The sequence below is a fragment of the Macrobrachium rosenbergii genome, chromosome 5 (assembly GCF_040412425.1).
Source record: "Macrobrachium rosenbergii isolate ZJJX-2024 chromosome 5, ASM4041242v1, whole genome shotgun sequence".
NCBI lineage: Eukaryota > Metazoa > Arthropoda > Malacostraca > Decapoda > Palaemonidae > Macrobrachium > Macrobrachium rosenbergii.
The window spans coordinates 16390218-16403523 of record NC_089745.1 but is presented as its reverse complement, the minus strand read 5'-3'; the positions used below and the strand labels follow the sequence as shown (position 1 = coordinate 16403523).

The 13306-nt window shown below is 34.4% G+C and overlaps 1 protein-coding gene across 5 annotated transcripts in view; it reads right to left on the bottom strand.

Moving 5' to 3' along the window:
• The window catches only part of LOC136838540 (broad-complex core protein isoforms 1/2/3/4/5-like), a 39656-nt gene extending 27361 nt beyond the window's left edge, over positions 1-12295 (bottom strand). Inside the window, exons 1-5 of one of the 5 annotated variants that reach the window (XM_067103646.1) lie at positions 11839-12295; positions 8638-8837; positions 7205-7399; positions 3245-3376; positions 303-461 (exon numbers count right to left, since the gene is read on the bottom strand). In XM_067103646.1, coding sequence (XP_066959747.1) covers positions 303-461; positions 3245-3376; positions 7205-7399; positions 8638-8829 — 678 coding nt within the window. In that variant the 5' untranslated portion in view covers positions 8830-8837; positions 11839-12295. Of the gene's footprint in view, positions 1-302; positions 462-3244; positions 3377-7204; positions 7400-8637; positions 8838-11754 lie in introns of all 5 variants that reach the window. The other 4 variants (XM_067103643.1, XM_067103644.1, XM_067103645.1 and 1 more) reach the window with 4 other exon arrangements.
• Positions 12296-13306: the final 1011 nt, after the last annotated feature.

Here is a 13306-nt window from a genome sequence, read left to right as displayed (position 1 = left end):
CAACTGCAGATAAGAATTAACATAAAGTAATAGGTGTTTATGAAACAAATACCTGCTGTCCAGTATCATCTCCAATTAAAAAAAAATTGGTAAATGAACCCTCCACAATAAACATTAATGGAAAGGGAAAGATCAAATAGTAAGTATACAGAACCCTATAAATGATCTTACAGCAGTCCTACCGATAAATGGTAAAAGTTCCTGAACACACTATGTTTATAAGAAAACTTGATGGGTGATCACAAACAAGTTATCCTGTAAATATGTTAAAACTTGAAAGAAAATAGGCTTCAGAAACTCACTCTTATGTCTCTTTTAGTGTCAGACTGTGCATCTGTGTTTTCCTCTTCTTCGTCTGCTGGCTTTGGTGAATTCCTTAATCTAGTTGGAGAAGATTTTCTGCGTTTTGGTGGCGGTGAAGGAGAGTCATGTGTCCTAAACCTTGCCTGCACAGTCTGCATCTAAAAAAATGTACAATATTTATAGCACTCCTTTTAAATGAATGGTAAAGTTAGTCTGAATAGTAAAGTTAGTCCAAGTATGTGGGCATGTGTGAAAAAATATTCTCATTCAACACTTTCCAGGATACATGAATGTTAAGTATCCTCAACTTAAGCAGAGGAAAATCAGGGTACAATTTTGAGCAACCACTGTCCTTGACATTCCTTGTGGCTAAAAATGGACAAGCAAAAACTGGGAGTCTTCAGGTGACAACAAAAAAAAAAAACTGTTGAACTCAAGGTCTACCTTCTGGCATGTACTGTACATCGCACAGCATCTACTTACACAAATTCAAGTACACACCAAAAATGAGGGGGGCATGAACAATTGAGACAACTTTTAAACACTAACACCAAAAATGAGGGGGGGCATGAACAAATGAGACAACTTTTAAACACTATGTGATCCAGCTGCTCAAAATATTTAATTACAGATGTATAACATAAATATCTCTCAAGAAATTCTGAACTCACAATGTAAAAACTGTGCATTAAAATACAATTACTGTACATGAAATTATCACAATTTTTTTTTAAATTATGAAAAATTAAATGGTCAATACTTTAAAATTGTGAAAAATAAAAAACATTTGAAATTTGAAAAAATAAAAAATGCAAGAGGTTTCTAGCTAATAAATTATATTCACATTCACTGTCCACTTTACTTGCAAAATAATTATCCTTATTACATGCACCATGTACTGTACGCAAAAACTATTTCAGTTTTTAAAAGACTTTTAACTTCTATGGACAGTTCCATAAAGGTCTGAATTTACAGGGTTTGCTCTCAAATCACTTTTCTACTGCATCTGCAGCATTAAATTAATTAAATTGGCAAAAGGGAAGAAGAGCATTTCTAGCAAACCAATGGTTTGTATCAATGGATTAAAAGAAATTGAAAATGTTTTTCATAAGTAACTAGCTGACAATAGTTTTACAGCTGTTTAGAATGGGAAATGATCTGGGACAAATTATTTTTGGCTGTAGTTCTCCTGAAAACTGACTACTAATATCTGTCAATCTACAAAATGCACTACGGCAGCTACTGAATCAGACTTTGTGAATGGCTTGAGTTTTTATCAGCCTGGAAATTATACCAAAGAAAACTGAAATTATCTTGGGATGACATGGTATTTACTTCAAGGACATTACATCAAGACAACAATTGAATCATATTTTGTGAATACCTTGAGTTTTTATGAACCATGAGAAAATATACCACAGTAACCTGAATTAACTCTGGATGATATGGTAATGCATTTATGTCAATGATAACACATCAGGAGTATGTATTATTACTACTCCCAATCTAGAGCATCAATAATGAATTTAAACTCTCAACATCCCACAAGCCTAAAATCACATCATCAACAATCTTTTTAATGTCAAATTTTCCCTGTAAGTTGTGTTCACAATTACCTATGATCTTTTTCAATATCACTGTATTCCCACTGGTCTTTATTCTGCTAGTTCCACATCAACTACTTTTCTGATTCCTGTTCATCTTCCATTCTCACCACATCCAAATCATCTCAATTTGAGATCTTAGTCTATTTTTCATCAGGTGAACATCACATTTCTCTCTCTGCAATTCCCTCATTCAAAATCTGATCTTCCCCAAACACCCATATAATGAATCTCAGCATTGTACATGTATTGTCACATCTTTTCAAAATTTCCGCAATTTTTTTTTTGGGACAGTGCCCAAGACTTTGTTGCATAAGAGTAATAAAGGCCTTTTATGCAAGCACCTAAGTTTTTACTCTGTTTATGAATGGGTTGCTTTTATTTACTAATAGTCCACAATCTCCTTCCACTTCACCTAGGCTGTTACCACTTTTCATTACTACCCTCTCAATATGTGCTTCTTACTCAAGCATGTGGAGGTAACAGAAATGTTCCACCTCTACAACATGATGCTCCATCTCCCTCTCTGGCACGTGTTCTTATACATTTCAGTACAAGCAAAAATCTTTTATTCTACATTTTGCATCCCAAGCATTTCTTATTACATCTAATGTACCGAACTGCTTTCACCCCTTCCTGGAATAAACTTTTCCTTTACTTCCTTTCCAGTTGCAATAAGCTTTGTTTGCATAAGATGATTTTGAATTCTGTTCTCTTTATTCCACTTATCCAGTTTTCCAACATTTATGCAAACTGTTTCTCTGAAACTGTTGTTAATACTTGAACATCTGTGCATAACAGGTTCCTTAGCCCTTTCATTCTGCACTTTTTTGTAGTTACTTCCATTATTGTGATAAACAGCACAGGACTCTGGGATTATTATTTCTAGTAACCTCTGCCTTGGTAATGCCTTTCTAATTTCTTGTTTTGATGTTCTGGCATGTACCTTCAGACAATCCATAAATATGTGGTACAGTATAAACTTTTCTTCTTTGCATAGCCAGCCATATGAGTTAAGTATTTAGATTTTCTGGTCAGATTAAACTACTTGATAATAACAACAATTATCTTCAGGTTACTTGTCCTGTAGTTGTCCCATTACAAATTGTGCCTCTGTTACAGGACTCTCAGGCATGATGACAAAATGACAATTCTTAATTCATAAATCATAAGAAATAGTAACACTGCCTAGACAAACCTCCTGTAATAAATACTAAAACTACATTCTTTTAAACATGTGGATGCATACAAAAAAACTGAAATGGTAACCCCCTAACATCAACTTTAATGAAGTGTACACTTTCTCTAAAATGCTACTACCCTCAGAATATACTTACAGGTGAATGTTGAACAATAGGTGATGATATTGAGCTTGTACTAATAGCTGTGGAAGGTACAGCAAGTGTTGCCGGTAAAGAGCCTGCACTGCTACCATTCTCAGATGCCAGTAAATTTGTTGGGTAAGAGTCCTGCAATAATCAAGAACTGCATTAGCAGCACTTTCAAAAGAGTGTTAGCAAGAGTTTATTTCTAAGGTGTAAGCCATCTAACATATGGCATGCAACAATTCTCAAAAAAAAAAAAAAAAAAAAAAAAAAAAAAAGCATACTGAAAGACAAGAAATCAAAATATTTTAATATAAGTTTCGTGGAAAATTGTATAGGGACAAAATTCAATAAATTTGAATATTTGGCATCTTTTTCTGATGAATTTTCATTTGTGAATTTGCTTGTTTACAAGTTCCTGTCAAAACTTAATAAAATATAATTTAAAACGATTTTTCAACATACAAAGCCATTGCTTTACAATAGCCATATAGTAACTCCACACACTCCACAAAACACTCTACAACAGATTCTTTTCGCTTTTAAGTGCCACCCAAGTGAGTACATATCTAAGTTTCAAACTCTGGTAACAGACTGTGCTGATTTTTGTGTTCCTTGGAGCACCTCAAATAAAGAGACATTGGGATGAAAGCACTTCCAGTAAAATATTTACTTTTAAAATTCTAATGGTTTCATTGCACCCATTACTGGACATTAGTCTGAGTAACTGTTTAAGAAGGCCTGTACCTGTGAACCCAAAAGTTTTCAGAACTACAAGGGAATACATATCAGGCCTAAAGCCTTGTTAGTAAGGTTGTGTGTTGCATTTTCTATGCTGGTCAAACAAGGATGCAACAATTACCACCAATCAAGGCACAGCAGCTACTACCCAAGAATACTCTGCCCAGAAGGAAAGGATATGGATTTTGAGGATGAGACAGAAGAATCTGATACACCCCTCTCCTATCTGGGACTGTTAAAACCCATCCTGATACTAGCACAGGCTTAAAAGAATAAATATCACAGGATTTGTGACTTAAGTCTCATAGATAAAAAATATACAAATGTTGAAGGAAACCTCCAAGAAGCAATGTTTACGAACTAAAATCCATTTTTTTCCATTTTTGGACAACCTGTGAAGTCTTAAATGATTATAATGCTACACTAAACGTAAAAGGATAAGTCTTGAAGTTAACCCCCAACTAAATGTGAAACAATGTATTCTGCACCCAAAACCCACATCTATTCCAGGTGCCATTCCAATGTAAAGATATAATGTTTAGCTCACTTGGAAGTGTTTACTCACATGCTGTACTACAAAACTGTTACAGTAATCTGAAAAATTTATTTATTCGTTGTGTATATTTATTATCTGGAAATTTACTAATTTCAGTAACTTATACGACCTCAGATGAATAATTAAAAATCATCAGATTCCACATCCTACAAGAGGCTTGGAGTGGATTAGTGTCTGTTCTGCCATCAACACCAAGATATCTTCATCTAAGTTTCCAAGGGCCTCCTTTTGTGTACATCTTTACACTTTAATCCACTATTAGGATAAACAATATAAGGCCTCTCAGGGATCAGGTCTGATCATTAATAGATCAGCATTCATTTCACATCATTCCAGAGCAACTGCCACTGTCTTTATTCTACAGTTTCCATTATGGCAGAGTAATATCACTAGCTTAACAAGTCTTTACAGTAACCTTTGACTTTGTAATGCCTGTCTAATTGTCTGCCTTGTTACCATGTCAAATGTCTTCTTAAGCTCCACAATTATGTGTTACATCTCTTCCTCTTTGCATGGTACTTTTCTCGAAGTTACCTCCTTATAAAGACTACCATCATTGTTAACTTCTCTTACAAGGAGGCCATTTTACTCAGCCTTTCCTCAAGTATTTCTTAAACAATTTCATGTGTTCTGGTTAACTCATCGATAACTAGCTCTCCTGATGTTTTTCTTATGATGCTTTTTATTCCTGTAAATTCTTGGGTGTTTCAATTATTCACATCCCCAAGGACCTACTTAACCTTGTCAGATGTTACTTCTCTCCAATACTTTTCTCTCCAATATTGTTTACTGTCTAGTTTGATGGCATATGTAAGTTTAGGAGTTTCATCCATGTTGCTGATGCATGATAATTTAGTCAATAGCGCTTGAACACTGTTTGTTTTCTCAGCTTCAGCTACAACTTGCAGCTTAAATTTAGCAGTATATTTCCTTGCATTCTTTTCCCCATAGCAAATAAGGGTGCAATGTACAATATATGTCAGTTCTATTCTACTTAACCTCATTTGTAACATAACTACAGCAATTGTTTACTATCGTAGGATGGTTGAAAAGCAAGCAAAACAGCTGTTGTTATCTGATTTGGTTGTTCATAGCCACGGCCTAGACCACATCCATAGCAAAACAGTCGTTTCTCGTTCAGTTGTTTATGTCTGTCCTCATTCACTCAACGAGTACAGTATAACGAAACTAATGATACTTTTATCATTTGCTTTTACTTTTTTAACTTATTTAGCTAGAAGATGGGATAAAGAGATGGAGTAAAACAGGTTAGTCCATAGTAATCTGGTCTCTCAAAAAGGAACTCCCATGATACACAAGATACACAATAAAAAATTTTATGGGTGAAAATTTGGGGGTTGCACGATGCGCAAGATCGTGCGTTAACGAGTATACTGTATATGGTAAGCGAAATGACAAAGTCGATTCTATATCCTGTTTTTCCTATACATGTCGCCTAAAAGGGAAACCATTGTTTTGTTTACATTTCATCGCCAATCATAAATAACCCCAACAACAAGATAAAGAACGATAATTATCGTACATAATTTTCATTCGATTCGTCTGACTGAATTGTTCTAAACAGTTACAAAAAAGCCTGAACTTTCAATGAAAAATGAATATTATGTTATCCTAAAGTTGTTAATACCGTAATTACACTATGTTACCGAAAGATAAAGGTTGCTGCGAGCGCAACCATAACTCGATATCAACATTTTGTCAGCTGATATGGAATTATTCCTTGAATAGGCTATTTATTATGAAGATATGCCAATAATATATAAGATAAAAATGGTTTTATTACCTTTATTATCACCTTATTTCATAATGCGAATCTTTTCATGTACTTCAGTGATTGTCGCACCGAGGCCGAAGCTAGCCTACTGATAAACATCACTTAAAATTCAAGGTTTGATTTTTAAAGTGGTAGTATAAGACGACCCCCAAGTTTTAGGGGTGAATTTTATGATTTAAAGGTCGTCATCTTATACACCGAAATACTGTATACAGTATATGGGAGAAGGAAGTTTGCAATTCTTTAAATGCCACTAGTTCCTCGTTGGACAAGTCAGTACAGTTTTCGGCTAGCACTCTGCTGGGCTCGCATCTGAGTCTCCGGCTGACCAGTGAAGAATTAGAGGAATTTATTTCTGGTGATAGAAATTCATTTCTCGATATAATGTGGTTCGAATTCCACAATAAGCTGTAGTCCCGTTGATAGGTAACCAATCGGTTCTTAGCCATGTAAAATAAGTCTAATCCTTCAGGCCAGCCCTAGGAGAGCTGTTAATCAGCTCAGTGGTCTGGTTAAACTAAGGTATACTTAAATGCCACTGATCGTACAATACTGAGATACCTCCATAATAACTCATAAAAGTATCAGGTACTTTTAAGCCGTGTCAGCATTTTAGAGGTACAGTATCCACTCCATTTGCAGTGACTAACCCACAGTACTCTAGACATCAAAGGTAGATACTAACAAAAACTTTATATTTGTGGAGTGGATGGGAACTTGACCCTCACTGATAAAAATGGTCCACTGCATAACATGAAAGTTCTAGTACTGTATATAGCTGTAGAAGCAATTCTATACTATAAAGTGTTTTTGGAAAATGTTTCTCATATGGGTGCCACATTAGTTTTTTTCATAAAATAAAAAGAAAGACAATTACTACCTTATCCATATGTGTCCAAGCTGTTTGTGCATCTGTCAGTCCACGTACTTGGAGAACTTCAGCAAGCTTCATAAATGTGTGGAGGCGTGTCTGTGACACGTTTACTTGGCCTTCATACATGAATGCTACCACAGCTTCCAAATCTTCAATAGGCACTTCACGGAGAATAATAACTGGGTGCTGACAAGGATTATTCTGTAAAAGAAAAATTCTACATACAATAAGTATACAGTAATTGAATTCATGTTGCTCTATGAGAAGTGTTTTAGTAAATAAATAAATGAGAGAGAGAGAGAGAGAGAGTCAAAGTCAAAGTCAAATTCTTTATTCCATTAAAAATGGCTATTACATAATTTTACTCTTTCTTGAGTAACACAGGTCTATTCATAGTTTTATAAAGAGTTTTACATAATAAACAGTATTCATTATCACAGGACATGCAACTAGTATACAGGTGACACATTGCAATACAATATCACTGATATCAATAAAAACGGAAATGCAATAAAAATTTTCGACTCTATGCAACAGAAATGCAGTAAGATAAACAACATACAATAATATAGGCATAAAATTAATACGATCCTTAAAAACAATCAAGTGAAAACTTTCAAATCAGTAAAATAATAAATTAGCTAATTCTCATAAAAGATAAAGTAAACAGAGTTTATAACCAAAGATAAAATTTCACAACTTTTATTCGGTATAGAAGAGAATACTTCTAAAGCTCCTAAAACTTATGACAGTAATGAGAACCTAAGGTTAAAAATGAAGAGTTTCTCATTTTTGGAGTAAGTGTGCAATCAAATGAGATTTAAAAGAAGATATGGTATCGCTGCTTGATATCAGCAGGCAGGCGGTTCCAGAACACGGGACCACACACACCTAGACGCCTCGCTCCGTATCGGTGAAAGTTCTCGGAACAGATAAGTGATCCTGGTGCCTCGTGTTAATGTTCTCAGTACGATTCTGGCCTACCGTTGGCAAGGAAAAGAGCCATTCTGGCAGAAGTTTATTTCTGATTTTATAAATCATGAGGCATATATCGTAAAAGTACTTCTGCTCCATTCGCAGCCAATTCAGTTTTTCAAATATTGGAGTAACATGGTCATGTTTTCGGGCACCTCCAACGGCGACCTTTGCGGCAAAATTTTGAGAGAGAGAGAGAGAGAGAGAGAGAGAGAGAGAGAGAGAGAGAGAGAGAGAGAGAGATTTGCTGGTAGAGTATTTAAATTAAAGAATTCAATTAGATTTAATATTACATACTCTGTATGATGTGTTTAAGTAAACGTATGTGAGAAAGAAAGTTCAGAAAATAATATTGCATGCATGCTCTTAAAATGTCACTAAACACCATATTACCTTTCTCAACCTCCTAAGTACAAAATTATGAGAAATTTCATCAATCTCAATAAATGTGAAAGTATGTTTACCCTTAAAATATCTCTAAAATAAGGACTGCAAGCAGACAAAACCAGTTTGTGAGCCTTCAGCTGCATTCCATCTGCTGCTAAAGTAACATCCACAAAATCTCCTCCCTCATGCAGTGAGTGAAGGGCTGCTGTCATTGTAGTTCCAAAGTTATTCCATCGCAAGCAAAACTGCATGTCACTGCCACCCATCATGTAATGTCCTGTAATGAAAATAGTCTATATTATGGAGAGGTATAAATAAAAAATAATTGATTTTAAATACTGCATTATGAAAATCAAGGCTATTAACAAGTATCAAATGATAATCCTCAAACTTAAAATGAACAACCAGATTGGCTTGCTACATGATTTATGAATTTCAAACCCTTGCTTTTATTGTTTATTCCTCTCTTTTTAATGAACAGTATTGGAATTTTCTTCTAAAGGAAAAAAAATGAGATTCGTTAGTTACATATTACAGTACTAACATAAGTGACAAACATAAATAAGGATATGGCAAAATCTCTTGATACCATGGCAAATTCTACAGATGTATTCTTGAATACTCAAAACTGTTTTATCTTCCATTTAATTATCTACAACTTTTGTATTGCCCACCTAATTTCTTGCCTTAGGATTCTGTTAAACAACTTTCTTTCAGCATGTTTTAAAAAATTTTCTTAACATTGCTTCCTGCACCTTCCCCCCATTCCTTCACCATATGATCCAACATTCTTACGCCTCCTCACTATTTTTCTGAAATATATTGCCATTACTTCTGTATATTTCTGCTCCATGCTCAGATCTAACTTCAGTTTTAATTAAAACTCTTTACTATAACAATATTCAGAATTTACAGTCAATAATAATAGATACAAAAACAACTTTCCATACTGAGGTCACTTTGACTACTTAACAAAATGTGTACCTAATCAGTGAAGAGGGTACGGAAAAGGGAATGACATGTTTTAATATTCAATATTCATTCATCATTCCCCTTGATTTTTTCTTCAAATGCCAAAGTTCAATACAGGTAATCATGCCTTCTAAAATATTCTTCTACTGCATTTGTTCATAGTTTTTCATTGCATTCACTCTTAATATCTTTTTCTCTTTGAAAGCGAGACAGAGCAGTGTTCACACACAGCAGGATTCACATGTAATCAAATTCATATGACATGAGCTTGTATGAGATAAACTATAAAAATATACAAATTTCTGAAGAAAGGTTGTTTAGTACACAAAAATTCTTAAGATTATTATTAGCAGGGTCATGGCAGCACTTCTTGGATTGAATGAAAAGGGAACAAATGCATTTGATACATCTGCTCCTGTCTTTACTTTAATAAAAAAAAAACTTGACTTACTGCTCCCGTTATGCCAAATGAGAAGATAGTCAAAGATTTATGGTTAAGATTATTTAACTACAGTTCATAGACGAGCTCAGAGAAAATAACAGGAGAAGCAGAGGTCTCAAGATAAAAGAGCCAAAAAGACATGCAGGTGTCAGGAGATGTTTATATCTTCTACATGACATCAACAACCACTTCTTAGTCTTCCTACACTTCCTCCCATACCATTTACTAAGAAAGACCAGCAGCCACAATGCTAACATAGTAAATCATCACTGCACACCCATCCTCTATGAAACTAAATGAACCAGCGAAGGCCCAAAGTAAAAGCCTGGCAAAGTAACTTTAACACATGTGGTGTAGTCACTTGGAGTAGGGCAAGGGAACTTGAAAAGGTAGGGCTAGGTCTATGAACTGGTCAGATTAGGGTACATAGCTGTAAGGCCTATTCCATTAGTATTCTTAATCCTCACACCTAGACTGTGGAATGGTCTCCCTGAGTTTTTTGTGTAATTAGAATCTCAAAAGTTCAAAGTTCAAGTGATGCATTCATTACCACCCTAAAACAAGACTCCTTTTACTTTTAATAATTTATCAACATTTTTACCTCTTTATTTATTAATTTGTTCATTTATCTTTATTTCCTATTAACTGATTTCTTCTTCCTGTTATCTTCAGTGATTTCATTCATATGACCATCATATTTTTTGGAAGCTTGAATTTCAAGTCAATGGGGCCTGAGGGCCTATTCCATATAAATAGGGTTCATCTTCTGAGCAATAATAATAATAATAATAATAATAATAATATAATAATAATCCACATCCAAAAAACCAAGGTTTCCCCAGTGTGGTCCTACTTCCTGTTAGACTAAAAAGGGTTGCCTAATGGATTAACAAAGGGTTTGTGACAAAAAACTACACTACCATCATGAGCTATCAGAAACTACAATTTGCATTTGATTTCAATTGTAAGCTTGGTTTCAAAATTCCTTAACCATACACTTATTAAAAAGCTTCAATTTATCATCACATTCCATAACAATAGGCCTGGTATGACAAGTGACATATCTGACCATAATTCATAAAGTAACACCTCAAAGTTTCAGAACTCAGCTAAACTCACCTGTTAAGCTGTTACAATATTTTTTTTTTAAATAAAATGAATGTTGGGAAACATAGACTACAGAACTGAAGACTGTTACCATCGCCTCGTTCACCCCAGTTGGCAACCATAATACTCAAATCACCTTTCGCTTATGTTTTTGTTTATGTTTATGGCTTTTGTTTGTATTCATGATATTTAAAGTCTTGTGTTCGTGTTTCTACGTCCATCCCCAAGAGGCTGGTACTAAACACAGTGACCATTTTCCATGTAAACTGATAGTTTCCAAAGCTAGAGGGGGGGGGCAGTAGTAGTAGTATTTAGTTTTACCTAGAGTTTAGCTTAGGCTACTCATCCTACAAAACCACTGGTAGCTGTGAGATAGCCTAAGAGCTCCAAAGTTCCTCATAAGCTAGGCTTAGGTGAGGGGCTACTGTAGGCCTACACCAACTTATGAAACCATAAGCCTTGGCAGCTTTAAACTGCATCGCCATGGCTAAACTGCAATTGAAAATTCTATATTTTTTTGCAATATTTACGCTTAGCCTAAACTAAACACGCCACTGTCATGTGTGCCAATAGGATAGCTAAGTTGTCTTAAGCAGCACTAAGCAATGAACAACAGGCTACTTTATCTAATTCATTTAGCCTAGGCTTCATATACAATAACCATAATATTCACCATTAACAATGATAATTAGCCTAAGACTCTCCAAGACCCTCAAACACAAGTGGCGTCGAGGACGAGGTGGGAGGTTGGACTCACTTTGTTTACAGACCTTGACGGACACCTCCTCCCTTTTCTGCAGACACGCCCTTCCCGTACTCCGCCCACAGTCTTACCACCCACACAAGGCAGTGACATCCATTTCATGAGCCTTAGCTTCCAATATCGTGTTGCCTTTTGCACTTACCACTCACTCAAATTCCATAAAATGTGTCATTCACAAGCTATCCGAACTCAGAGATGTGTTTACACAAAAAAATACATCACCATGTGTTCGGATGGAGTGACCTGTCCTTTCTTATCCTGAACGCTTTTTAATGTTGGTCATTCGATAAAATTAATTGAGATATGTGATTTGGTAACATATTAATCTATTAATCTATAATATTTTCGTAAGTATTTCGTGAAATCCGTTCTGTATTTCATATATCACCTAATACAATGTTAAGAGCGAAGACGAAGTTCTAATCATACGATTAGGTCGCTATCAACAGATGGCAGAAAACTTACGCGAACAAATGAATGCAGGAGAGCGGTAACTGCATTGGCCTCTAACAAAGCAATTGCATGTTACTAATGTACAGACAAGATGGAAAAAATGCACCTGAAAAAAAAACAGTGTTACAGATAATAATTTCTCAGAGCTTGGCTAATATAAACACCCGCGTCATTTTTACGCAATGAGTATCCACTGAAAATAACGCAAGATGAAGAACTGGACAAGACCAGCGTAATATAACAACAAAATGTAAAATGTAGCTTCTAGACAAGAATTTAAGTTGCTTCATATGTACGGAAAAAAAGAAGTTAGCAAAATATACAGCAATACCATACTACCATTGTAATAGTAAATTATAATAATCGAGTTTTGCTTGCTACTGATGAATTATCCACCCCTGAAAATAAAGCACAGTTCATTGTTAATTCTTTGCTATGGTCAGCTGCTTAGGCTGCTGACTGCTTCCTCTTTGTATTGCGTAACTCGTCAAATACTCACTATCACAACACTTAGATAGCAAGAATATCCTTTCTACTGGAAAGTTTTATTAACCATAAACTTAATAACGTGTTACCATAACCACGTATAATAATTAATAATAATAATAATAATAATAATAATAATAATAATAATAATAATAATAATAATAATAATAATAATAATAATAATAATAATAATAATAATAATAATAATAATAATAATAATAATAATTAGAAAACTTTCAATCACCAGTTCTAATTTGTATTTTTGTATTTCAGACCGACATAGTTCAAGACATTAACACTTGCATCCATGATTTGTATTATTGGCCACTATAATTCCACATTCAAACGTTTGCAGTTTCTCAAATTCATCCTACAGTATGTTCATAATCTTGTGGTCTGTGTCTCATCCAGCTGATGCTTTTATATATATATATATATATATATATATATATATATATATATATATATATATATATATATATATATATATATATTATATATATATATATATATATATATATAT